The sequence below is a fragment of the Portunus trituberculatus genome, chromosome 40, assembly GCF_017591435.1.
Source record: "Portunus trituberculatus isolate SZX2019 chromosome 40, ASM1759143v1, whole genome shotgun sequence".
Classification (NCBI taxonomy): domain Eukaryota; kingdom Metazoa; phylum Arthropoda; class Malacostraca; order Decapoda; family Portunidae; genus Portunus; species Portunus trituberculatus.
The window spans coordinates 7,313,798-7,341,306 of NC_059294.1; the positions used below are offsets into that span (position 1 = coordinate 7,313,798).

General features: G+C 37.1%; 1 protein-coding gene across 5 annotated transcripts; it reads left to right on the top strand.

The window, feature by feature from the left end:
* The first annotated feature begins 1,395 nt into the window (after positions 1-1,395).
* On the top strand, positions 1,396-26,672 carry LOC123515826 (guanine nucleotide-binding protein G(q) subunit alpha). 5 transcript variants are annotated; one of them, XM_045274699.1, is made up of 10 exons: positions 1,399-1,967; positions 5,677-5,861; positions 6,744-6,898; positions 8,756-8,884; positions 9,143-9,271; positions 13,428-13,557; positions 13,986-14,139; positions 15,732-15,839; positions 23,547-23,667; positions 26,152-26,672. In XM_045274699.1, exons 1-9 carry the CDS (start codon positions 1,850-1,852, stop codon positions 23,627-23,629), a joined length of 1,191 nt encoding a protein of 396 aa, XP_045130634.1. In that variant the 5' UTR covers positions 1,399-1,849; the 3' UTR covers positions 23,630-23,667; positions 26,152-26,672. The 5 variants fall into 5 exon arrangements, with proteins under 5 accessions (XP_045130636.1, XP_045130634.1, XP_045130633.1 ...); XM_045274701.1 differs by lacking the exons at positions 15,732-15,839; positions 23,547-23,667; positions 26,152-26,672 and adding exons at positions 14,405-14,512; positions 16,279-17,756 and having other exon boundaries at positions 1,396-1,967; XM_045274698.1 differs by having other exon boundaries at positions 23,547-26,672.
* Positions 26,673-27,509: the final 837 nt, after the last annotated feature.

A 27,509-nucleotide genomic window follows, 5' to 3' on the forward strand; every position in this document is an offset into this window, starting at 1 on the left:
TTCTCAGTTTTTTTTTTTTCTCAATATCTGTAACCATAACCAAATAACTGGTATACCCCTGCGCTTAGTACGGAGAGATAAAAGTAAGCACATGATCGTCGTAATCTCAGGCGTAGATAAGAATATACCTTGCTTCCCTGACGCTCCTCTTGTTTCCTGGGAGTAATGCTGGCTCACCCTAGGACCTCCCTCTCTCCCTCCCCATCCCGCCTGGCGCCACCCCCATCCCTCCGCGGGCTGCTGAGTGGACTACACACCTGCCGTCCTCCCACCCAGCCCTCACCCTCAAGGCTAACTCTAGTGGGGAACACGGGTGTCAGGCATACGTGGCTCGCTCACCACCTAAACCGATCATGATTTTACTACTACTACTACTACTACTACTACAGTTAGGAAAATAATCATACAAAATTATGGTCATGATAGAAAGTGAACGATTATGCTGATAACAACAACACAATTAATTGAAGGATTTGCTGCTCAAAAGACACCAGCAGGTGAAGAGGCAGCGGGAGGCGAAGGGGTGGGCGGGATGGAGAAGGCTTATCCGCCCATGTTCCAGCCACTTCATGATCCTGAAATGTCTTTATTTATAATATTTATATATTTATCTAAAAATAGTTTATGTAGAAGCTGTGAGTGGGACATCAACAACAACAAGAGAGAGAGAGAGAGAGAGAGAGAGAGAGAGAGAGAGAGAGAGAGAGAGAGAGAATCAGTTCAATCTAGACAGTAAAGATAAAGAAATTCATGAATACCGTCCGGAAATTCCAGAGAGAGAGAGAAAAAAAAAAGGTAAGAGGCATGTGTAATGTACAGACAGTACTCCTTATTCGTACGCAGTAATACTTTTAACTGCCATATCCATGGTCCGACCTTGGATATGAAGGTATAAAAGCATAGTTCTGGAAGGCTAAGCGTTAGTAATCATGCATATCGGCAGCCGTAGTTTGGAACTTGGAAAACTCCCGTGATAGCGTTTGACACTCGCAAGCTCAAAATAGCAGTCAACACTGAACTGTATACCCTTAAAAACGTATCTCACAGGGTAGATGGCTTATATTATATATTTCATTATGAATATAGTGAAATTTAGTACAGTTTAATACCATCTTCATATTCCGGGAATATGCGATTCCCCCTCAGCCGTCACGAGCCTTGAGAGTAAACACGCGCATTCCCGGCCTCGTGTGGTTATTGTCGTCTGTCGAGGATGATGGGAAGTCACAGTCGATGGCAGGAGCGCCTTATTCTCGCTTCAATAAAATAACTAAAGACACTTATAGTACGTTTTAATATCACCCAAAATAGTCATAATACAAAAAGCCAGTACGGAAAGAAAATTTAGGATAAGAAGGGGGTATGAATTGAAGATATCGCCAGTATTAAAGCTCTAGGTGGCGTGAACACTTCCTCAAATTGTGGGACGCGCTTTGGCTGTTCCCGCGAGGCGCCTCACACCACCAACGCTGCTCTCTTCACGGAATTACTCGCCCGAAAGCCCTTTTGTGGAGAGAAGAAACCGTAAAAGTGACACTAACTAAGTAACAGCAGCTACAGAGGCAGCAGCTAATCCGGTATATAAGAGAGAGCCACCTGTGGGGCAGAAATAAGGCAAAAGCCCTCGCCTCACCGTCCTCTGTAACAGCCTCAACCCCACCCCATTGGGCTTACTAGATTTGACCTGTGTGGAGGAAATAACCAAAAATTGAGAAAATTCCCCGATTACGCGCCGCTTCCCCTTGGTGGAGAAAGGCGGGGAAAGAGAAGAGGAAGAAGAATAGTTTAGTAAAGAGACTGTGGTGAAAAACGTCAAAATTAGCGCGATAATATTAGTTGATCAGCAAACATGGCGTGTTGCCTAAGCGAGGAAGCCAAGGAACAGAAGAGGATAAACCAAGAGATAGAACGACAATTACGAAAGGATAAGAGAGATGCTAGAAAAGAACTCAAACTACTGTTATTGGGTAAGCTGTGAGTGGTGTTTTTGTCTTGATTAAGGCCGTAGGAAGTGTGTAAATGGAGAAATAATCAGTGTTACTATTTGGGTCGTCTGCTAGATGCACCTCATCCGTCAACAATTTTTGTTTACATTATGCTCACCGGACCCTTTTCCCTCAATACACCTGGTTCAAGGCATTCTTCAACCCCTCTGAATCACCCTGGCCACCCTAATGCTGTGTAATTTAGCGGCAGTATAGGTTTAATTACGTTGTTTTTGTGTGGGTGTCATGTTGTCTTGGGCTCAGCTGATCGTCGGTCCTGTTGCTCTCTGCTATTGACACTTGATCAACAGGCCATAGTTCCCTAGCTGTTCCCTCTCTCACCCCTCACATCCCACCCCTAGTACCTCGGTGGACCCATTTTTCTCCTGGGAAAATAATTGAATTCCTAAATTATCACTTTAGAGAATACGGGAAACTTCATTGATTTGGTGCAAGGTTGACCTGTTGGGGGACTGAGGTTGTGAGAGTTAGGGTGGGGCATTGCATGGAATGGGTATTCTGGAAAGGTTATGGATAGCTTGGTGTTTGTTATACTAATGTGGAAGGGATGTGTGCTCCTAAAGCAGAGAAATGCTAATGATCAGATAAGTAATTGTTAGGTTTCATATACTTGTCTGTAGGAAACAATTTAAAGTAATTTATTTTCTGTACTGGTTGTATTAGTTGAATATTATATTTGATTTCGTTGGCATATAAGGTTGCTGGCCAGTTATGATTTCTTACTTGAAAAGAGGATTTTGAGTGCCTGTATGCAGCAATGCTGTGTCAGAGGAACTCTTGGGCACAGCATGCATTGGTCACGCATGTTCTTCTGTCATGATTGTTATTTGTCACCTGCTGTGTAAATTATGCTGCTGTTTATTGATATTACTAGAATCCAATACTTTAGGAATAGGAATGCAGGCTGGTTAATGCAGTGAAAGTGTACAGAGTTGTGGTTGCAAAGAAGTGACGCCCGTGTACCTGTGCACTTGCCCAGGAAAATTGTGTTTTTTACTCAGTCTTACCATAGAATGCAGCTTAGTTAGATTAAGGTCATAGTTATAGAGGAAAAATATAAAAACATATTTTGCTTGAAGTTTTTATATATTACTCAATATTAGCTGTGTTGGTATAACAAATTTTAATACTAACTAAAGTATATAACCATCAGGTATGTTACTTTGTTAACCATAACCTTGGGCATTGATATTTGCACTGATGTAGAATGGCAAACATTTCAGTGAAATAACATTTTTCTCATTTTTTTTCTCTCTTTTTGGAAATCACCAGCAGTAATAAGGGAAAACAATCACGGACAATGTTTAGAGATACTGATCAAGAATACATGATTGTGGATAATGTTAGATGCTTGCTGCACAATACATGTGAGCCAAGCTGTCAGATTGTTAACTTTGGTTGTCTAGGCTCATGCATTAGAAAATTCTCTTGGTGTTTAGTGAAGAGGAAGGTAACATTATTGTTTGTTACCTTTATCTAAATTAATATTTGGATGTCCAGATTGATAAGCAATTTTTAAAACATGTATAGTGGCCAATGAGTGGATATACTGTGTTTTCTTATTACTTACATGTAATTTGATAATTATTTACATATTACAGCTATGTAGTAGTTAATAATTGGCAAGAATTTATGAAAATTCATTGCAGAGTAGAATATTTTTGGACTTCAATTATCTAGCTATTAAAGGTACAGTCATGGTCAACAGTTGAGTAGCATACCACACCACCCCCGCAGTATTGCTTTTTTCCCAAAGTGTACCATATGTCTTGTGATTTGGTGACAGTCTGCCTATAAGTGTGAAGCACAGTGAAGTGAGTGTGACAGGTGTGTTGGAAATGATAAACCATGTTGTATTCCTTCAAAGTAATTTGATGGTGATGCACTCTGTGTGACAGGTGTTTGACAAGGGGAGAAAATTAGGAGAGACTTTTAATGTGGTACACTGCAGCATGATGGTTTCTGTTGTAATTCTTCAATTTGTGAAATTAACTGTCAAGCTATGAAATACAGTGTGTATGTATGTGTGTTTAAATTATAACTTTTGTATTTCATGTTCAGTGATGTACAATCAGGCTCTTCCTAGGTGACATTGTCATGTCAGGTACAGGACCTTGATCTCTTGTTCTAAATTAGCCATCCAGGAATGAGTGGGTGTTGCCTTTCCAAATTATTTTTTTCTCTCTCTCTCTCTCTCTCTCTCTCTCTCTCTCTCTCTCTCTCTCTCTCTCTCTCTCTCTCTCTCTCTCTCTCTCTCTCTCTCTCTCTCTCTCTCTCGTACTTTTAACACATCTTATTCTTTAGGACATCATGTACAATAACACAACATCTACACTGCTCTCCTGTCATGATGGCATCTCTGCCATATATTCTCTCTAGCTATTTTATGTTTTTACAATTTATCACATATATGAGATCACAATTCATGTAGTTGTCCTAATGAGACACACCAGACCATTCTTCTTAAGCACATTTGTTGTCATTTGTTGACACTAAAGGCACCTGTCAAGTAGTCTTATTTCCACCACTTCAATTTTAGTGCTTTGATCTTGTGCCCCACCTCTAAATTCCATGTAATGTTTGTGTTGGAGCTATGAATAATTCTCTCTCTCTCTCTCTCTCTCTCTCTCTCTCTCTCTCTCTCTCTCTCTCTCTCTCTCTCTCTCTCTCTCTCTCATATCCATGCCTGTGTAGGATTGAATTTTGATATTTAAATCCATTCATTTCCACTATTTGTTGATTCATCAATATCTCTCAATGTTTTCAGCCTGCTACCCATTTTATTTAGATCAAGAAAATAGTTTCCCACACTGATACACTCTAAAAGGAGAGTCATTCTATCAGCTTATTGTTATAGTTAAATTGCCTCTTTTCTTTGTTATATGTGTAAGGGTGAGCTTTATTTAAGGTTTGAATTTACTCTAATCAAACATTTATGTATTTGGATAATAACGTGAGTCATCGTATTTAAAAAAAAAATTTTTATTTGCATGTATGTACCTAAAAAGGGTCAAATTGTCGAGAAGGTAGAGTTCAGTAACATGAGATAGTATCATCACCAGGAAAGAAGTTAGTTTACCACTTCAAATTGCAGTAGACATGGTGTGTAGGTGGCATACCATCAGCATCATCTGTCTTGTTAGCATCCAACTATTGAGATCCTCATGATATTAGCTCTCATCATTCAAACGATTCATCCCCAATGCCATATGTATTTGGAAGTCAACTCAAATTGTTATGTCAGTTAAAGTTTATGTGTACTACGTGCCTATAGATCATTATTGAAAAATATCCATGTGCTGAGAAGCCATAAAGATAATAAAGACCCATCTTGGCTTATGTTCGTTCACCAAACTCGATAGATGTGTGGTTTTCTTGAATGGGGATCTAGACAGTCCAGCTGTTGTGATGTGCTGCTTCACTGCACAGTTGTGTCAAATGTTCTATTCATTTTAGATTTGTGTTGAATGTTGACTTTTTTTTTTTTTTCCTCTTTCATACTTAATCACGCATTTTAGACCAGACAAATTGGACTTGTTCATCAAAAGAATTGTTCCATTTCAATCTTTTCTTGTCTCCTATGTAGTGTGATTATCTATCTGTTATTACTAAAAACAGATATCTAAGAGTCTTTCTTCCATGCTCATCTTTGCCTTCTTTTCCTTCACAGGGACTGGAGAGTCAGGCAAATCAACATTTATCAAACAGATGCGTATTATCCATGGTGCTGGTTACAGCGATGAAGACAAGCGAGGGTTTATTAAGCTGGTCTTCCAGAATATCTTCATGGCCATGCAGTCTATGATCAGAGCCATGGATCTTCTTCAAATATCTTATGGAGATTCAGCAAATATTGTAAGTATTAACTACATGTAACCCATAACATGTGCATGAGTTCAGGATCTACTGGGTGAAGCAATTTTCTTGCCTATATTTCTAACAGAAGTGTGACATCTGTCATCCTATTTTCATGGTAGCTGGCATTGGCTTCAGCTGCTTCTGATGTGTATCATAGGCCTGCCTTCTTCCCTTCCCTGTTCCTCTTCCTCACCCCATGCTTATTATACCTCTCTCTCTCTCTCTCTCTCTCTCTCTCTCTCTCTCTCTCTCTCTCTCTCTCTCTCTCTCTCTCTCTCTCTCTCTCTCTCTCTCTCTCTCTAATACATGACAGCTGCCATAAAAAAAAGGATGACATGTCATCCTTTTAAAAAATTCTCCAAATACAAGTCTTTTGGACTTTCATGGTATGTTTAGAAGAATATTTGCTTATGTCAGAAACTACAGAAGGATTTTGGAGTGACATGAATGACATAGAGCTAAAACAGTTACAATATTTGTATTATATTGAATGTTATGAGGCTGCATGTTACAAAGAATTGTTTTGTTTTATCTCCAGGTAGACAGTGGCATAGTAACTGATGGAAGGACACTTACATGTCAATGAATTTAGAACTGAAAATTATTTTTGCCAGTTTTTTATTATTGCTATCTTATTACATCACTTCAAGCAATATGCAGGTTGGCTGCCAACAATCTGGTTCCAGCAGTAATCCTGCACTAATTTTCAATAAATATAATTTCAAACTTCCTCAATTGCTGCACTAATTAAACATGTGCAGTGGAAGTGTTAAGAACCAAATTATCTCTTGCTATTTCTTTTTTCTACATGGTAACTTTATAGTCCAAAGTTTAGGGTTTATCTTGATTCCATTGTGATTTTGTGTGTTTTATTTGCAGGAACATGCAGACTTGGTACGGTCAGTGGAGTATGAGTCTGTAACTACATTTGAAGAGCCATATGTGACAGCCATGAAGTCCCTGTGGCAAGACACGGGGATCCAGCACTGCTACGATCGGCGCAGAGAATACCAGCTCACAGACTCTGCAAAATAGTATGTTTCTTACAGTCTTCATTTATGACACTGGCTCACTTTCTTTCCACCCACCATGAACACAAACTATATCACACATAGTAGATTGTTTGGAGAAATAAAATTTTTCAAAGAGCGTAGCTTTGTACTTTTGACTTCATATACTATCTAGATAGATGCATTTTAACCAGTAAATATTGTAGCATATGTTACAAGTATGTCATCAGCTATGACCTTTAGATAATGCCACTACCATAATCATTTCCATCATCTTGGTGTTGGTGGTTGGTTACATTAGTTGATGTGAAGTTTCCTTTTGAATAGGCATTTAGGATTGTGATCTGATGAATTAGCTTGAAGAAGTGTGCATTTTTTATGAGTAACTTCATGCATGAAGTATAAAAGTATTATTAGGGAATGCTCATAACTATTTATATCAAGGTACCTTCTTTTATACAGCTTAGAATGGTGAAGAAACTCTTACTAGTAGAATTGCATTTTTAATTCAATGATAAACTGAAAGCAAGTGTTAGTAGGGGAATCAAAAGTTTCTGTATTTAATACAGTGTTCTCTGTAGTAGATTTGCTTAACATATGATCTCAGTAATTTGTGAGAGAAATTAATACACAAAACTCAGAAAATTGGATTCTTCATAAAGTGTGTATGTGTGTGTGTGTGGGGTTGTGTGTGTGTGTGTGTGTGTGTGTGTGTGTGTGTGTGTGTGTTGGAGAGAGAGAGAGAGAGAGAGAGAGAGAGAGTTCATAGCCAATAATTAGAAATGAGCAAGTAGTGAACAGTGGAGCAGAATGCCATTGCCTCATAATTTTTCTAGGTGTATCTGAGCCAATCATTGCTTGAAACATTGTGTAAGTTTGAATTTTTGGGTCTTAGTGAATTTGTATTTTTCATATTATAAGGTTATTTCCAGATGGTTGGCATTCTCACATGATATGTTAGAGATCTAGTAAGGTTTGTTTTGATTATATATTTCTCCTTTACATAATGCTTATTAACGACACTCTTGGTATGGAACAGACCTTTTTCTGGTCTTTTATAGTAAGTAAACAAACTCAACACCTCAACACACACCCACATCCACACATGCTTGCCCACATGCACATGTAAATGCACACGCACACACACACACACACACACACACACACACACACACACACACACACACACACACACACACACACACACACACACACACACACACACACACAGTGAAAAACAACTTTTCTTTACCTGGAAATATAAATATGGAATCACCACTCCTTTGATTCTTATCATTCCAGATCCTGTTTTTTTTTTTTTTTTTAATATTGAATATTTCAGAATTTTACCTTTATGTATATTCGTATTTATATATATATTGCAATTAAAGGCAGGTATAGTACAGTGTCTTTGTATTTTGTGATACAATGCACCCTCCATTTACGTATTGAATTACACAGCAATTGCTGGATAGGAAGTAAACACATCATGAATGTAGGTGCCTTGAAAGGTCTCTTTGTCCCTCTCCCTCTTAACAGTTCACTGACATATGCTTTTATCTTATTATGCATTATTTCACTTATCTTATTTTGTATCTTATTATATTTTGTTATTGGTATTTGATTGATGTATTTAGTTTGTCTTCTGTATTCTTTTAATATTCTCCAGCTGCTGCATTTCTAAGAATGTTTTCTCAAACTATTTTAGATGATTTATTCTCTTTACTTGTATTGTGATATCTTTTATTCATTATTTATTTTCTAAAAGTATTTATAGGCTTTTATTTTATTTGTGCTTTGTATTGTATTTCTTGTAGTTGTAATGCTATTTATATTCTTCAAACTTACTTTAGTAGCTAAATTATCTTTATATCCCAACAGCTATTTATCATCTTTAGACCGCATAGCTGCCACGGACTATGTTTGCACACTACAAGACATTCTAAGAGTGAGAGCACCCACAACAGGCATTATAGAGTATCCCTTTGACCTAGAAGAAATCAGATTTAGGTATGTTCTACTGGAGGGTGTCGTACATGTGGCCTGATTGGTAGGTAGCGTACAGACATCCCTACTGAAACTTTGTTGAGTCTTTTTGTTATGCTGTTGTGCACCTTGTCTGCCTCCAGCATCTCACAGTATATCTGAATTAATTCAACAGAAGGTCTCAACAAAGTATCAGTATTTACTTTCACCGATGCTCATCGCCATCCATCATTGCACACTCTCAAATGAACACCGACAAAGAAACTTATTTTTCTCTTGCAGTTATCTTGATGATTTGGAGCGTATCATATCATCGGACTTCTTACCGACCGAGCAGGATATTCTTAGGGCTCGAGTACCAACCACTGGGATCATTGAGTACCCCTTTGATCTGGACTCAATCATCTTTAGGTATCAGACAATCTTGAATTCATAGGCCCTCCCTTGTTGGCCAGAGCAGAGTAGCTAGACCCCAGTGCCATAGAGTTTTATTCCAGTGTCATTATTATCCATCATGTGGAGGTAGTCCCTTTCTGTCCCCTTATGAACAGTACCGTGATTGTTGTATACCATCATTGTAATTACGGCAGTCCATGTCTCCCACAACTGCAGTTACAGACAACTTCCAACTGTTTTCTTGCGAAAAGTACTTTTGACTGTGCTTTTCTAGTCCCTCTCAGTTGATGTTCCCTTCTTTGACCATGCACCGTGTAGGTGTAAACCTGACCCAGTGTACTTCTGTTAATCACCCAGGCTACTAAGAGCCTGCTTGTATCCTCAAAAGACCTGTGATACACATTACATTTCCTATGAACTGTTGGAATCTTTATTTTTATAGATTGAAAGGAAGCATTTACTTTCATAAAGTCACAAGATATAAATGCATTCCTAAAAAGAATGCCTCAGTATTATGTCTTAAAGTACATTATGCTTCCTGACAATGAATGTAACTGCATGATTATGTGGGAGAACACTTATTATTTAGTCATTAACAGACTCAGTTTTCATGGCTTGCTTTGCTATTGTATACAGTGGTCAGATCCTTATATATATATATATATATATATATATATATATATATATATATATATATATATATATATATATATATATGAAGCCCTCCAGTTTGGCAACAAGTTATTAATCAGTGATGAGAGAAAAACCTGGAAGACAAGGAATTCGAACACCCTAAGTGTTTCATCAAATGGAAGAAATTCTGTCCATTACTGAGTGTTTCTTTTCTCCAAGATATGTTTGAGACTTATACAAGACCATATCAAACAGGACATGGAAAAGAAAGAAAACAAAATAAAAGATAAGAACACCCAGATCACTGGATTGTTCAAGTATCAAAGTAATATCAAATTATGAGTTTCTTGTTGGATGCTCCAAGTCTTGACTAGTGAAAGTATTCGGCTGCCATCTGATGTCACAGTTCAAGCTAGAGGGTTGTCCCTATTTTGCTTTTGTCAGTAAACCAGTTCTTTCTGGTTATTGATAGGCACTGAAACCAGCTTACTGAAAGTCTACTGTTAAAGAAGAAAAAGTATAGCTTAAAGCTGCAAGCTGCTCTGTGATTGGGGAATTGTTGTGCAACTTCATTGTAACCAAGGGTGTACATAAACTCATCAAAGGGAATTGTGAGGATATAGTTAATTATTTGAAGGATTTATGTTGGCATAGGCCAGTCTTCATTACCTGCTGACACCTTACTAAGTAACACTATTATGATATTTTTTGACCTCAGTCCCAGTGCAAGACACAGCATTATGTCTTGACCGTCTTTGTGAGAGATAATGATAATGATAAGTGTGTTTATGGGACTTTTAATGAATTTCATTAGGAGGAAAATTTAATGAGTTATTTTGTGAGATTCATCATCCCTGTTATCAGAAAATTGATGATTTGCTTTTGAATTCAGACTTAGGTTGCCAGACAGCCACAGAATATCCAAGACTACTAGATGTAATGCATTGTCACCAAACTGGAGCAATATATATATATATATATATATATATATATATATATATATATATATATATATATATATATATATATATATATATATATATGGATGATTAGATTGATGTGTCAATGAAGTGTAACTCAAGTGTTTGTCTCCACTGTTTGTTTCAACACAGACCATTACATTTATTTTCCCTGAAGCCTGCAGGAATCAGTTACAACCAGCATTCCTTGTGAAATGTTACAAAGACATTCCACGTTTCCTCACCCTTCATTCTCTTCATGTTTTTATTTATTTTATTGTTGAGTCTAATCTGTGTAAATGTTGGCAGTATTTGGCAGTTGTAGTAGTCACTTCCCACTTATCCTCTCTGTACAGTATGAAATGTGTAGAGGTTTTTATTCTTTAATTGGTGTATGAGTGAAACCAGATGAACTTTCCTACTATGTATTGAGAACAGAAATATGTTCATCAATATATATCTACTAATCTGAAAATATGAATGCTGTCACATTAACAAGTGATACCTGATGGCATGGTAGTATGTAACTATTTGTTGATAGTCACGTTTATGTAACCCCTTCTCCCCCAAAAATGCACCTTTTGAATTTCAGCCCAGAGGATTCATTGCCAGCAGGTATCAGTACATATAGGTTACCAGTCCTGATGCTTCATATGGCTGCCATCTTTCATAATAGAAAAACCTGGTCAGATATTAAGAAGTTTAATTTTTATTATTGGGCAAATGTTTTTAGTTTCATTATTTTTTTTGTAATTTTTCTCTTTTATATTGTGATGTTTTAGTTTTATACTCTCACTTTGATAATAATATTGATTGTTCCTTACATGCAAGAAAAACAACCATAGAGGAGCTAGGTAGATGTTGGAAGCCCAGTTTACTAGCACTGCAGCATCAAAACAATGCTTTTATTCCAACTGCAAAAGTTGATATAAGATTTTTAGTTATCAACAGATGTAGGATGATTCTTATATTTACAATTTTTAAATATATGCATATATTAGAATAGTGACATGTATGCCAGAAAATACAATAATTATTCACAAAATAAGGAATTTGCTGTTTTCAGAAACACATTCTGTTCATTATTTTCTTGGAAAAGTATTGATTAAAGAGATACTTAAGCTCTTATTAAAATGTACCTTTGTAAGTTTTAAACATTGTCAACATTTAAGAGCTACTTATAGCTATGTTATTCATTCTCTCTCTCTCTCTCTCTCTCTCTCTCTCTCTCTCTCTCTCTCTCTCTCTCTCTCTCTCTCTCTCTCTCCCCCATTGATATGGGAAACAGGAACAAAAAAATAAAGATGCTGCAGTTCAGTGCCTAAAGGGTATCAGTTGAGAAGTAGTGTAGTCATGAACATTTCCCAGGAAGATTTTTTTTTACTGCTCTGTAGTGATTACATACCTACTACTCACTAAATTAATCTTTGAGATGGAGTTAAGTGGCAAGACATATAGGTAGCATGAATGGTTTGGCGTGTGTCTTCAGTACCTCTCACCAGCCACTGGAAGTTATGATTAATAAACTTTTTTTTTCATTGACTAGAAGCATTTTAATACTAATTTTGCATCAGTAATTATTTACATTTGCCATATTTTGAGAACATGCATGCTTACATTTTTTTCCCTCTGAAATCCTTAGCCATGACTGAAGTGTTTCACCTTTGTCACACTTGTCAAACTAGATTAGGCTATATCAAAAGAATAATCAGCAGTTACTCCAAATAATTAAGGATTATAGGTTATGATTTATTATTAGTTATTATTATTATTATTATTATTATTATTGTTATTATTATTATTTACTTTATTATATAATTTTGGTATTTTATATCAATGCGATTATAACAAATAAGAAAAAAGTCATGAGTTGTCAAGATTGCCTCTATAAGAATTGTCTGATATGTGCCATTGCAGAAAGAAAACAATTTTGAAATACTGAGCACCATATTGAAGCATAGCCACATCAGACACTGATTACACTGATAATAATGAAGATTCATACAGTGGCACATGTAGCACCCACATAACTGAGCCTAGTCTGAGAAGAGTCAAATTTGAGTGATAAAATGTTGTGGTTAAACATCTGGTTTTACTTTTTAATATTGTAAATTTTACAGTTTCTCTTTGTGATTTCTAATGCATCTTGAGACCATTGTATTCTAATCTTCCCAACACCTTTCCTTTATTGTACATGATGCTTCTTCATAACTTGAGAATGAATTATGTGTTCACTCTGTAACACTGTTGAGGATAAGTGAGAAGTGACTCATTAATAGATGGTTGTTTAGTTTCAGGTGTGATTGGTGTAGTGCTAACCCTGTTATTATGAATAGAGTATGTCATATCCTAGTCATTTGATTAACTTATTGCTTTGCTATTAAGTGTAAAAATAAATATTTGTATTTACTAGTAAAAAAAAGTTCACTAACTCTTAATCACAAGAACTCTTGCCAGATTAGTAAATAACTATTGAGACTAGAACACCAAGATTAGCAGTGGAATTGGTTATCATCATAGGGACAAAAGTACTTGTTTTTTCTTGTTTGTCTGTATAACATGACTTGTGCCTGCTCCAGGATGGTAGATGTGGGTGGTCAGCGATCTGAGCGACGGAAGTGGATCCATTGTTTCGAGAATGTCACTTCAATCATCTTTCTGGTTGCCCTCTCAGAGTATGATCAGATTCTCTTCGAATCTGATAATGAGGTATGGAGTTTGAAATTTATGTTGTATGGAATTTTTTTTTTATTTTGAGATGCTCTCTCTCTCTCTCTCTCTCTCTCTCTCTCTCTCTCTCTCTCTCTCTCTCTCTCTCTCTCTCTCTCTCTCTCTCTCTCTCTCTCTCTCTCTCTCTCATTTGCAAGGAATTTGCTTGTCATTGAAACTTCTGACTCTATTAAAATAAGTCATGTAAAGGTATTTCATAGTGGAGTCTGAAATACTTGCAAGGTATAGAACTTTCTATGAAAGGAATTTTAAGTTAGAAACCTTGAAGCAGTGAATAATGTAATCAAGAATTAACTAATATGAACTTCGTGGTAAAGCTAGGTAGGTACTTATGTTTGCCTTTTGTGCTGTGGAAGATGTAGTAACACACAGGAGTATAGAATTGGTAACTTAATTCAACTTTACAGAATCGTATGGAGGAATCAAAGGCCCTCTTCAAGACTATCATTACCTACCCATGGTTCCAACATTCTTCTGTCATTCTTTTCCTAAACAAGAAGGATCTGTTAGAAGAAAAGATCATGTACTCACATCTTGTGGACTATTTCCCAGAATTTGATGGTAAGTGTCATTATCTTTAATCTTGCTGTCATTCATATATTTAGTAATGACTAAATATATGAGTATGTCATATTATTGAAATCAGAACACTATTTTTTCCTTTTTATATTGAATGGATCATAGAAAGACTACTTATAGAAAGACTTAATAACTCATTTAAGTATATATTTTTATGAGAATGTTTTGATGTAGACCCCGACCATGATACTATTCCAAGTGTTGAGATAATTTTTCATCTTTTTAAAATGAACATTGTGGTCTTCAGGACCGAAGGAAGATCAAGTAGCAGCGCGTGAATTTGTTCTCAAGATGTATCTAGCCCAAAATCCTGACCCAGATCGAATGTGTTATTCTCACTTTACTTGTGCAACAGGTCTGTCAGAGTAGAATTTTAAACAAGTAGATTACCATAATGATTACAGAAGTATGAAGCTTCCATTGTCCATTATCAGAAATTTAAGGTTTGCCTGTATGTTGTCACTGGGCTACATGAACCCAGCCTCAAGAGTAGAATGTAGACCATTGACTTGTAGATGAAGTTGACAAAGTATATACAGTACTAGTGTTTTGGCACAGTATAGTAGAAATGGGCATAAGTAAGGTGATGATGGGTCACATCATAGCTTGCAATAGATTACCCTGCGTTTTTATAGAAATTGTATACATGGTTTCATTTACCTAAATGATGATTGTAAGGAAAATAACTAGCTTTTTAGATGAAGTGATAATTATTTAGTGTAACCCTTAAAAAAATAACAGGTAATATAATCATTACCATTATGATTTGGATTTAGTGTAGTCACTGAAAAGTCAGCAGGTAATGTAGTCAGTATCATTACAACTTGGATGCTGTGACTTAAGTAATTACTATTCAAGATGACCATGGCAGAAGTGCTGCCTGGAAATTTTTTTCACTTGTTTACATAATATTGATATTGTTTAAAAACGTTATTTTGTAGACTGGTTTACCAGCTTATGCTCTTATTCTTATGACATTTATTTAAACTTCAACATATTGAAGGTAGTTTTTTGTATATTTGTTATTATTTAAGTTTCGAGTGACACACCGTATTCTTCAAAATTCACCTCAATATGTCCTTTTCCCGGATACATTAACTCCATGAAATCACCACTTTGCCCTCTGTCACATTAGCATTAATTCTCATCTAGTAATCACATGTCAGTACTGTTTTTCTCCACATAATCATATCATTTGAGTCAAGAGTTACAGGTGCACTACTAATAAGGTAATAGGTACATATTATATATGTTGAGGAATGCAGTACAGAAATTCCAGAATAGATGGTTGGACTTTTCTTGTGATTGAATTGACTTAAAACAGAGGATCAGATGTTTAGTAACAATAACAGTTCAACAATTGTAATGATTATTTTGACAGACAGCACCACCTAAACTTAGTGTTAGTATCCATACCAGTCATGAAAGATGGAACACAGATAAGTCAATGACAATTTTTTGATAAGGAGAGAATCTTTCCTATGTTGTACACATCATTCTCAACTATACCCTCAATCACATGGTTTCTCCAAAAGTCCTGTTATAGGAATTGCAGTCTATGAAATCTTTTACAGGCACACGGAGGGATGCCATTGCAGCCCGAGAGTTCATCCTACGGATGTTTGTAGAGTTAAACCCTGACCCAGAGAAGATAATCTATTCCCATTTCACTTGTGCGACAGGTAAAATGAATTTAAGGAATATTTTTGGCATGGTCTGTCCCCTCTGCTTTTCTTCTTGCAGGTTTACTTACCAAGGAGCTTCAGTTTCTTTGTGTCCAGCTTGAATTTTGTTTATGGAAATATTTCTTCATGCTGTGGGAATCATTGAATGTTAATATTTCACACATGAAGTATTTTTAATTTCAAAATATTTTCATATTCAACATTCAAGCTGATGTTCTATTTTTGTTGCTTTCTTTTAAGTTAATCTGATTTTTCTTCCTTTGCATGCTGCACTGGGCATCTTTCTTGTCTGCATGTTGGATGTTCCTGCATGATATGTGAAACTTCATGTTTGTATATCTTAATTTTGTGCATGTGTTTCTGGTAACTTTTATTGATTGTTTATGTGATTGTGGTTATGATACCTGATCCATCAATATTTGTTGCTGTGATGCAGATACTGAAAATATCAAGCTTGTGTTCTGTGCTGTGAAGGACACCATCATGCAGAATGCTTTGAAGGAATACAATTTAGCTTAATGCTCACTTTTACATGTCCCAGTACATTCTGTCTTCTTCCTGTCTGGAATGCATACATTTATAAAATTGCTATTTCTTGGCTTTAATATGTAACATTTAAATACTTTTAAATGTATTCTGTGTCTGATGTACCACAATTTTGTTTTACATTAGAAAATGTGTTGACCTTTATCAGGTATTCTATGTTTTCTCTCTCTCTCTCTCTCTCTCTCTCTCTCTCTCTCTCTCTCTCTCTCTCTCTCTCTCTCTCTCTCTCTCTCTCTCTCTCTCTCTCTCTCTCCAAATGTTCTAGCACATTCTTTGTAGTGAAAGTTTTTAAGTGCACATCCATATATTATTATTATCATTATTATTATTATTTGTTTGTTTGTTTATTTGTTTATTCATTTATTTATTTATACTATGTTTTTGTTTATTTTTAAGCCTAACAGTTGTCACACTGAAACCATATTTTCCAGCAGTGTATTAAAATTTAGCCTGAAAAAAATATGATTGGAATTACTATTGGAATCCCTCGTAACTAACCTGTCACTTAGGTAAAGAAAAAAATCATATCTTACTAGATTTTCTATGCTACTGATTATCACACAAGACAACTTAGTTTACCAGATTGACCAATGATGGCATTCATCTCCCCTCACTGATCAACCTGGTTAACTAGTTTTGACTTTACTTTCCACCATGACTTAGAGCAATTAGTGCACCACCTTATCTGTATTCCTGACCTTGGATACTCCTGATACACTTGACTTTTCATAACCTCTAATTCTGCTTTTGCTATCACTCAGTCTTATCTATGGGGCTCCTCCAATTGCAGCCTCATATCTTTGTCTTGTCCTATCACTCCAATTCCTTCTCAGGGTTATCCAAAGTGGAGGTGCCTTGTTGTTGTCTTCTAATAATAGGTGGAGCCTGAGGCATTGTTATTTTGTTTTTGCTTAGAATGACTACTGCTTCCATGCTGGAGACCCATCTCTGTGCAAAGGGCATAGCAGAGGTGACCCACAAATGGTACTTGAAATTCATGTGCTTTAAATTTTTGCATGAAATCATGCCAACACTGTTCTTCAACTGGTCAAAAACTTCATGAATGAAAAATGTCTAAACCTATTTAGATCAACTCTCCTCACAACTTCTGGTACTGGCTAGAAATATTTCCTACAGCTCTTCTTCGTCTTTCCCTTAACCTTGTAACACACACACGCAGACACACACACGCAGACACACACACAGACACACACACACACACACACACACACACACACACACACACACACACACACACACACACACACACACAATGTTTTTTGTGCTTATATATGCATGTTGAATAAAGTTTCTTTCAGTACGTGTTCAATGTAGTATTAGGTGTTAAAATGAATATATGTTAATTTTCCTGAATGTTTCTTTGGTACACCAGCCTGCATCCTCCTGATCATAGAGGCTGACATATCAGTATAATTTGGGCTTTTTTGGTTCAGAAACCAAAAATGCATTATGTGGAAATCAAACTGGAACACATATTGACAGCAATGGCATTTAAGCAGCATTATTGTAATATTGATCATAAACTTCCACTATATATATATATATATATATATATATATGTATATTAGGCGGTGGCATAGTGGATAAGGTGGTGAGCGTGGGATCGGGCAGACGTCCACGCGTAGGTTTGAATCCCACCACGTACAGCCTTAAAACACTTTGCCATTTGTCGAGTGGTTTAAAGTTACCTACATATCACCATGATACCCAGGTTCTAAGTGGTTACACTCAAGATGAGCTTGGGCGGTGATATGGGTCCTAATATGGGTACCACTATAAATAAAATTGCCTGCGCCACTAATGGGCGGAAGCTGAACAGCGCTTCCCATACACTCTTCAAGTGTGCCTACAGGCGCTATAGGCCTTATCGTAAAAGAAAAAAAAAAAAAAAAAATATATATATATATATATATATATATATATATATATATATATATATATATATATATATATATATATATACATACATATACATATACATATACATATATATATTCACAAATTCATGAACATCTTGAAATGTTTTTCATTGTGACTTTTTTCGCCTTGATATCTCTAAATACCAATCAATCAATCATGGGGGACATACATGGGGGGAGGTGCATTGCTCCGCCTACCCTATGGTGCCACTCCAGGCGGTCACTCGTGAATCTCCACGCAGGCTCCTTTCCCATGCCAAGTAACTCCTAGCAAGAGGCATCAACTTGCTGCAACCATGAGACTCTAAATATCGTAAAGAATTGTTTATATTTTAGAATCATTAATTTAAAGGATTCATGGGAGAGTGCTTAGTCACTTCTTTCTTGAACACAGCCATATTAGAAGCTGTGGAAATTTTAGAAGGGAAGATTAATAGGAACAGTTGTTGTTCTAAATTGTGGACAGATGATATAGAGGGGAGAGAGAAAGATTTCTTACTCCTAACACGCTGGCCTGGCATTGCTATGATCGCCAGATTGAGTCTTGCTTGGGCTTATGAGTTTTAAGCTGTTTACTGGGAGGTTACTGCTGTGGTTGGAGCATCACAGTGGGGAGTTGGGTTCACCTGGCTGACGTTCTGGAGAGCATCAGATGGGATGGATACTGGATTTAAAATCAACGAATTTTAACTTTACACTAGCAATTTGTGTGGATGCATAATTTAAGGATGTATGTGTGTGAATATGATGGTGGTTCTACTGATAGATTGAAAGAGTAAAACTTGTCAAATAAAATAATCTTGAAAGATGTAGGCCTATGCAAAGAGGCTGCCACAGAAAGCATGTCCTGTGGGGACCTACCATTAGGTGAATCAAGTTGGCAGTTGCTGTCAGGTAAGGTTAAATGGGTAAATGTGAGATTAATGGGAAGAATTTTAATAGTATATGAGAAGCATAGGTAGGAAATCTGTTGGTCTATGACACAGCTATCTGTTTACTATAAATCTAACTATTGTAGGAGAAATATTAGATGGTTCCTTGCAGCTCTCCCATCTTTATAGACAAGCCTAGCAGTAAAAAGAAAATAAATAAATAATAAAAAAAAATATATATATATATATATATATATATATATATATAGAAATATTTCCTACAGCTCTTCTTCGTCTTTCCCTTAACCTTGTAACACACACACGCAGACACACACACGCAGACACACACACACAGACACACACACACACACACACACACACACACACACACACACACACACACACACACACACACACACACACACACACACACAATGTTTTTTGTGCTTATATATGCATGTTGAATAAAGTTTCTTTCAGTACGTGTTCAATGTAGTATTAGGTGTTAAAATGAATATATGTTAATTTTCCTGAATGTTTCTTTGGTACACCAGCCTGCATCCTCCTGATCATAGAGGCTGACATATCAGTATAATTTGGGCTTTTTTGGTTCAGAAACCAAAAATGCATTATGTGGAAATCAAACTGGAACACATATTGACAGCAATGGCATTTAAGCAGCATTATTGTAATATTGATCATAAACTTCCACTATATATATATATATATATATATATATATATATATATATATATATATATATATATATATATATATATATATATATATATGTATATTAGGCGGTGGCATAGTGGATAAAGTGGTGAGCGTGGGATCGGGCAGACGTCCACGCGTAGGTTTGAATCCCACCACGTACAGCCTTAAAACACTTTGCCATTTGTCGAGTGGTTTAAAGTTACCTACATATCACCATGATACCCAGGTTCTAAGTGGTTACACTCAAGATGAGCTTGGGCGGTGATATGGGTCCTAATATGGGTACCACTATAAATAAAATTGCCTGCGCCACTAATGGGCGGAAGCTGAACAGCGCTTCCCATACACTCTTCAAGTGTGCCTACAGGCGCTATAGGCCTTATCGTAAAAGAAAAAAAAAAAAAAAAATATATATATATATATATATATATATATATATATATATATATACATACATATACATATACATATATATATTCACAAATTCATGAACATCTTGAAATGTTTTTCATTGTGACTTTTTTCGCCTTGATATCTCTAAATACCAATCAATCAATCATGGGGGACATACATGGGGGGAGGTGCATTGCTCCGCCTACCCTATGGTGCCACTCCAGGCGGTCACTCCTCGTGAATCTCCACGCAGGCTCCTTTCCCATGCCAAGTAACTCCTAGCAAGAGGCATCAACTTGCTGCAACCATGAGACTCTAAATATCGTAAAGAATTGTTTATATTTTAGAATCATTAATTTAAAGGATTCATGGGAGAGTGCTTAGTCACTTCTTTCTTGAACACAGCCATATTAGAAGCTGTGGAAATTTTAGAAGGGAAGATTAATAGGAACAGTTGTTGTTCTAAATTGTGGACAGATGATATAGAGGGGAGAGAGAAAAGATTTCTTACTCCTAACACGCTGGCCTGGCATTGCTATGATCGCCAGATTGAGTCTTGCTTGGGCTTATGAGTTTTAAGCTGTTTACTGGGAGGTTACTGCTGTGGTTGGAGCATCACAGTGGGGAGTTGGGTTCACCTGGCTGACGTTCTGGAGAGCATCAGATGGGATGGATACTGGATTTAAAATCAACGAATTTTAACTTTACACTAGCAATTTGTGTGGATGCATAATTTAAGGATGTATGTGTGTGAATATGATGGTGGTTCTACTGATAGATTGAAAGAGTAAAAACTTGTCAAATAAAATAATCTTGAAAGATGTAGGCCTATGCAAAGAGGCTGCCACAGAAAGCATGTCCTGTGGGGACCTACCATTAGGTGAATCAAGTTGGCAGTTGCTGTCAGGTAAGGTTAAATGGGTAAATGTGAGATTAATGGGAAGAATTTTTAATAGTATATGAGAAGCATAGGTAGGAAATCTGTTGGTCTATGACACAGCTATCTGTTTACTATAAATCTAACTATTGTAGGAGAAATATTAGATGGTTCCTTGCAGCTCTCCCATCTTTATAGACAAGCCTAGCAGTAAAAAGAAAATAAATAAATAATAAAAAAAAAAATTATATATATATATATATATATATATATATATATATATATATATATATATATATATATATATATATATATATATATATACACACCATGCAGTGCATGTGTTGCATAAAGATTAATGTGAAATTTGAGGAGGAAGAAAAAATATAAAGTAAAACAACCTTGGATATGTCCTTAACCCGTTAAGTGTTATATTAGTTTACTTATAGGGTACTTCCAGAGGTTTCTCTCTCTCTCTCTCTCTCTCTCTCTCTCTCTCTCTCTCTCTCTCTCTCTCTCTCTCTCTCTCTCTCTCTCTCTCTCTCTCTCTCTCTCCTAAACAACCCCAAATCAACCAAGAAACACAATGAAAATATTTAAAGGGTTCAGTGCGGCATTTTTAAATCCCTGCGCCAAGCTGCTATACTGGGAGTTCCCCATCCACACTGTTGCCACATCTGCTCCCTTTGCTTGTGGTGCACTTCATCCGTTGTCTTCCAATATATTTTACATGCATTCATTAGTTTATTTCATAAAACTGTATACATAAACAGAATAAACTAATTTTTAAAATAAAATCATACATCTAACATAAATTCACCCTTTGCAGACATGTTCACAGTGAACATGTCTGCTCACATTATTTCTACACTATCTTTTTTTTCTCTCAATATTTCTATATACATATTTCAAGTTGTGTAATGTTCATGGTTCTTAGAATCGTACCAGTGTGTGGCACTCTTCAAAACTGCTTTACGTTGAAAGCATGATTATACAGACAGCTCTCGTGGCAGGAGGGTACTCAGAATTTCTAGGAAAACATGCCTAACACTCCAAGGAAACTAACTAATGTCCATACAAGGCAAATGATTAATGTAAAAACAATATTTGTAAAACGTCATGTGACATGAAAAACCTCCAGGTGTACCCAACGTGAGAAACACTTTGCGGGTTAATCCATTCCATGACCCAAGGTGCAACCTGATTTGAATATGGAATGGCAGTAATATGATGTGTCTGAAACATAAAGGTTTGTAAAGGAGGCGGAATATTCAGTCTCTTGTCTCTGAGGCATCCTGGCGGCTGTGAACCATCATCCAGATTTTTTTTCATTATTATTTAACGCCTCTCTAGGCCTGCTGACAGTCACGAGTCTTTCCACTGCTCAATGACACCCAATGCAGGTGTGGGCAAACTACAGCATGCGGGCCGCATGCTGCTGGCCAAAGGGATTCATGTGGCTGGGCAAATGTTAGTAAATTTGAAAGAGCAAGTTAATAAACAATGCTAAATAGCATTGTGAGCATTTAATTTTTTTCCCCGCAAGTGTACACATGCATATGAGAATGGCTTTTTCTTGAGAAGCTTTTACTATTGTATTTTAAATATTGATGATTTAGGGTTAATATAGTATGCAGCCCAATAAGATTGTGATTTTTTTTTTTATTTGGCCCTAGCAGTGAAAAGGTTGCTCACCCCTGCCTTAATGTTATGGAGGGAATGTCCACTCTGAAGAGCTTGAATGATGGGATGGTTGGTGGAAGGTATAGGTCAAATAATCATCCCAAGGGAGATCAGGTTCAGTCCCTAATGAGATCTCAGTCTTGTTTTGATAATCTTTATTTAATATTATCATAACTGGGTGCTAACATATCAGGTGACTTCAAAAATTAAATGCAAGATATAGTATGGAAGATTTTCATCCTAAAACTTTGTGCATGATGCTTTTTGTGAGCTTGAGGTTTGGAACCAACAGCATGTTTGATGTAGAGGGAATGCCTACTATATATACACATTACTGTCTATTTTCATGCCCAAATAACCTGCATTACTTTTTTCATTCTTCCTGCAATTGGACTGTGCATTCTCTTTTTATGATTTGCACATGTAGGTCATACAATTGAGATTAATTTTGATGGGTACTTTTTTGTTCATTGGTTCATTTATGTAACGTAAGACTTGCAGTACTTATTAATTTACAACTTTCAGATTTTAGAATGTTTCAAGGTGCTTCACATTTATGTTTGTTCACAGTTTTGCTTTTTGGTTATGATCATACTGAGTTACTGTGACTATATGTAAGTAATTTTAGATTGACATTTCATTTTCTGATTATGTTCTCTTCTCGTTTTTCCTGCAGATACCGAGAACATACGGTTTGTCTTCGCTGCTGTCAAAGATACGATCTTACAGCTAAATCTAAAGGAATACAACTTGGTGTAACATAGAGCTATGTCCAACTGACTGAGAGTGTACACAAGGTGAAGTGACAGTATCTTCCCTTCTCTTGAAAGGGGCCGTTGGCCAAGGTCATCACTTCATTGCCCTTACATGGACACATTAACATTGTTTGAAACAAGACATTTAGTACATTGAATATATTAAGTCATATTCAGTGTCCCAAAGTAAAAGGCTCATTTTATACTTTTTTGTTATTTATATATTTTTAATATTTCCAAAGATTTGTATGGGCCTCATCTTCCCTGTTTGCTGAGCTATGCTTAGCAGGGATGGCTACTTGCAAACAACCTGACCAAGGGATGTTTTGATGCTATTAAGCCTTCATACTTTATTATACAGTTCCATTTTGTGTAATGTACGCCATTTCCAGGTCCCCAGTTGCGTACACCATCTGTTATCCCAGTCTCATACCCAGGAGGGGCGAATGAACTGGTCTAAAAAACAATTTATCTCTCATTTGCCATGCTGCCAGACTGGTCGTCCCCTCCCCCCCTACCCATGTCCCGTGCTCACTACCAATGCTGCCAATGAGTCCTGGGCTCCCTGGTGGTAAAGGTGCTCCCTAAGCCCCGATTCATGCGTGTGGATATGTGTGTGTCGCTTAAGCCACACTAAGCTGCTGCTACATGTGCATAACTTGGAGCTGATGTTAGTGTGTGCATTGATATACATCTTGGGCTGACACACTCCATACTTAACGAAATAATGCTCCAGCCTCTTTTTCTTGCCTTTGCGGGAAAGTTTGCTTGCCTTGCAGGTGATTGTTAGGATGTTTTGTGTTGGTGGCTTTTATATACTTCACATATATAAACATTATGTGGTCTAACGTTCATCTTAGTGTGTGATATTTTGTAGTTGATTATGAGAGGAGATACCCATCATGTATAGGCCTGCAAAGTTTCCTGGAGGTTAAGGAAGGAACTGTTAACTACCAAGACATTATGCACCTCCAGTGTTGATTAATACACCTGGACCTCAAGAATGTAGACCACTGAAAACCAGCCAAATGATGCAGCAGCTTAAAACAGTGAGTCATATAGCGTCCAAAGTGTGAAAACGATGTAAGCAAGAGTCAACTGATCAACACGATAAATATGAAGCTACACAACAAGAGTGATGAAGGAAAACGAAGTACTGCAGTGCTTAGCAACTAATGACTAACACTCAGTTAGTAACAATCTGAATTATTCAGGTTTTTGAGTTTGAAATGCTGCTGTCAATTGGAACTGTGTCTATCCCTGTATGGGCACAAGTGCTTGTGATATGTTGGTGGTAGCAAATCTGGCATTTACATGTGTCTCTAGGTAGTCTGTTCTATCCTACCTGGTGACAAAACCAGCCAGACACTGACATTAACCACCAAGTGACACAAGGCCAATAGGTGAGGTGCTACAGACTATAGGCTCTGAAGTATGTACTCTTGCCTCGAAAAGTGCAATTCAAAGTTAGCTGACTCGGAGCTGAGACTTAAGACACTTGTGGCTTATGCGAAAGTGAGCCTAGACTGGTATTTTTGAGTATCACTAGCCATTTACTGATAATCATGCTTGTATGTGACGTGTGTTCAATGCAACCTGCGCACGAGGGTGTGCCTACAAATGTGTCCAACACTGTCTCAGATGATAGTGTGCTGATTAAAGATAATGCGTGATGGTGGTGATTGTTGAATGCTGTTGATGGTGACTGTAGACGGAAGTACTAGTCAGTATGGGCGTGGGTGAAGACAATTGCCCGCTGCTCATGTTACTTGTATATATGTGTCTGTAATAATAACTATTAGGTGTATGGGTGTGGAGAAGCCTGGCAAACCTGTATGGGATTGCTCCTGATGAAGGCAGTGAATGTGCAGATGGAGAGAAAGTGAAAACAGACCATGGACAAAGACGTTCCAAAAGCTTGGCGCACCCTAGCAAAAGGGCTGTGTGCTAATTCTAGTCTCTGGTGCCATTGGGTGTTTCATACAAGGCAAGCCCATCTTACTGTGGGCTGGTCTGAACCTGGCTATTATGGCAGACAAACATGGATCAGCTGGTGAGGGCAGAAGACCCACAGATAACAGCTGAGAAGAGCAGGCAAAGTGGCTCACATTGAAGCTTTGCCTGCAGCGTAGACTTAGCTCAACCCCAGCCATGTGAAGTACGCACGAGACGTACATGTGGCACGTGTGCTTCTGCTTGCAGGTTCTGCCATGTTTGTTGGGCAGCTTGTATAATTAGTAGAGACTAGGGTAATTACACACAGCCCTTGAAAAGAGCCTTTACCTTCCAATCGTTTGTACACTTGTTGTTATATTCTATTAACTTCAGGTTGCATTTTGTCTATTGTTTGTAGTATGTACAGAACCAGTAAGGTATTATTTTTATTCATTATCATTACTTTTATGAACTTGAAAGAATGTGTTGACAGTAATTATCAATCATGTGTATTAAAAGACTTGTTCTAAGGTTAAAAAAAAATTGAAAACCCCATATGTACCAAAGTATAACTTGACTTTATTTTTAAAGTGGCCGACCTGTAGCAAGCGGCAGCAACGAGTGGAGGAGGCATCAAGAAGGCCGCCTGCCACCCTGCCCTGGTTCATAGCTTTCAGTCTTGCCTCCCGCCCTGCCCTCCCTGGGTCCTCCCCCGGCCCTGGGGGGCATGGCGGTTTAGGCCCCCGGGCAGTTGTGGTGTGGTGGGGCCAGGGACCCAGTCTCCCCCCTGAAGGACCCCGGCCTCTCCCTGGCCTATTGAAGGCAGGATGTAGCCAGTACAAGCTAAGAGATGCTTCTAAAGGTTACACCTTGCCTGGCTTCCTATCAGTGCCCAACCGCCACACAGCGATGGCTGGTTGGGCACAGGTGTGTGGGCAGCAGGAGGAATAACCATAAGGTCAACAAAACCCCTGCTGCCTACACTTCACCACCCGTCTTCCGCATTGCTTCACCCACACCAACTCGGCTCACTCCACTACCCATTAAGCTTCAAACCGGAAGAATAAGGAGGGATTTGTGTTTTAAGAATAAATATTTATTGAAACATAAAAGTTTTTTTTTTATGATTTTCCTTTACCACAAATGAAGAATGAAACAGAAGTCGCCAGTAGTGAAAAGGGAGACAAATATTGAAACGATTACTAAAATAAGCAATATGATTGAACAAATGAAATGATTTGATAAGCTGCTGTCTGTGAGGACTGATACGTTGGAGATAGCAAAAGTTAGATATAACAACTGGATGAGTATTTGATATGGTTAATGGGGTCATTTTGTAAAGGAGAAAAGGATAGGAAGCATTACAATTCAGAGGACCATAAGAAATGGGTAATGTTCATAATAATTTGGTGCAGATGATGCAGAACACCAGGGATAAACAAAGGTGTATGAAGAGGCAAGACTGATTTCACTGTGAGCTGTTGCATTCTCTCGGTAAGAAATTAAAGGTTGAATGAAGGTAATTATTTTTGTGCCTCCCAACATGTCCCTTCATCTAAAGTGGCATACATTAAAGAAAATTCTGTAATGAGAGAGAGAGAGAGAGAGAGTGTGTGTGTGTGTGTGTGTGTGTGTGTGTTGAGGGGAAAGAAGAAGAAAACATGAAAAATTATTTCTCCCTCTCCCCCACATCTTACCCCCATATCACCCTCACAGCTTGGTAGTCATTCACACATCGTGCTTTTCTTCCTATTCCTTATGACTAGTACTATTTTTATCTCAGGAGTTACAATTGTATATCCTGGTGGCGGATTTATCTATCTATCTATCTATCTATCTATCTATCTATCTATCTATCTATCTATCTATATATATATATATATATATATATATATATATATATATATATATATATATATATATATATATATATATAATGTTTTTCTCTA

What these genes read in the sequence shown, in the direction of transcription:
- LOC123515826 (XM_045274701.1), top strand. Translation starts at nt 1,850, where the DNA reads ATGGCGTGTTGCCTAAGCGAGGAAGCCAAGGAACAGAAGAGGATAAAC. An exon ending in TCTTCGAATCTGATAATGAG is followed by an intron (nt 13,558 to 13,985) that starts GTATGGAGTTTG and finishes TCAACTTTACAG; the next exon opens with AATCGTATGGAGGAATCAAA. An exon ending in TCACTTTACTTGTGCAACAG is followed by an intron (nt 14,513 to 16,278) that starts GTCTGTCAGAGT and finishes GCTGTGATGCAG; the next exon opens with ATACTGAAAATATCAAGCTT.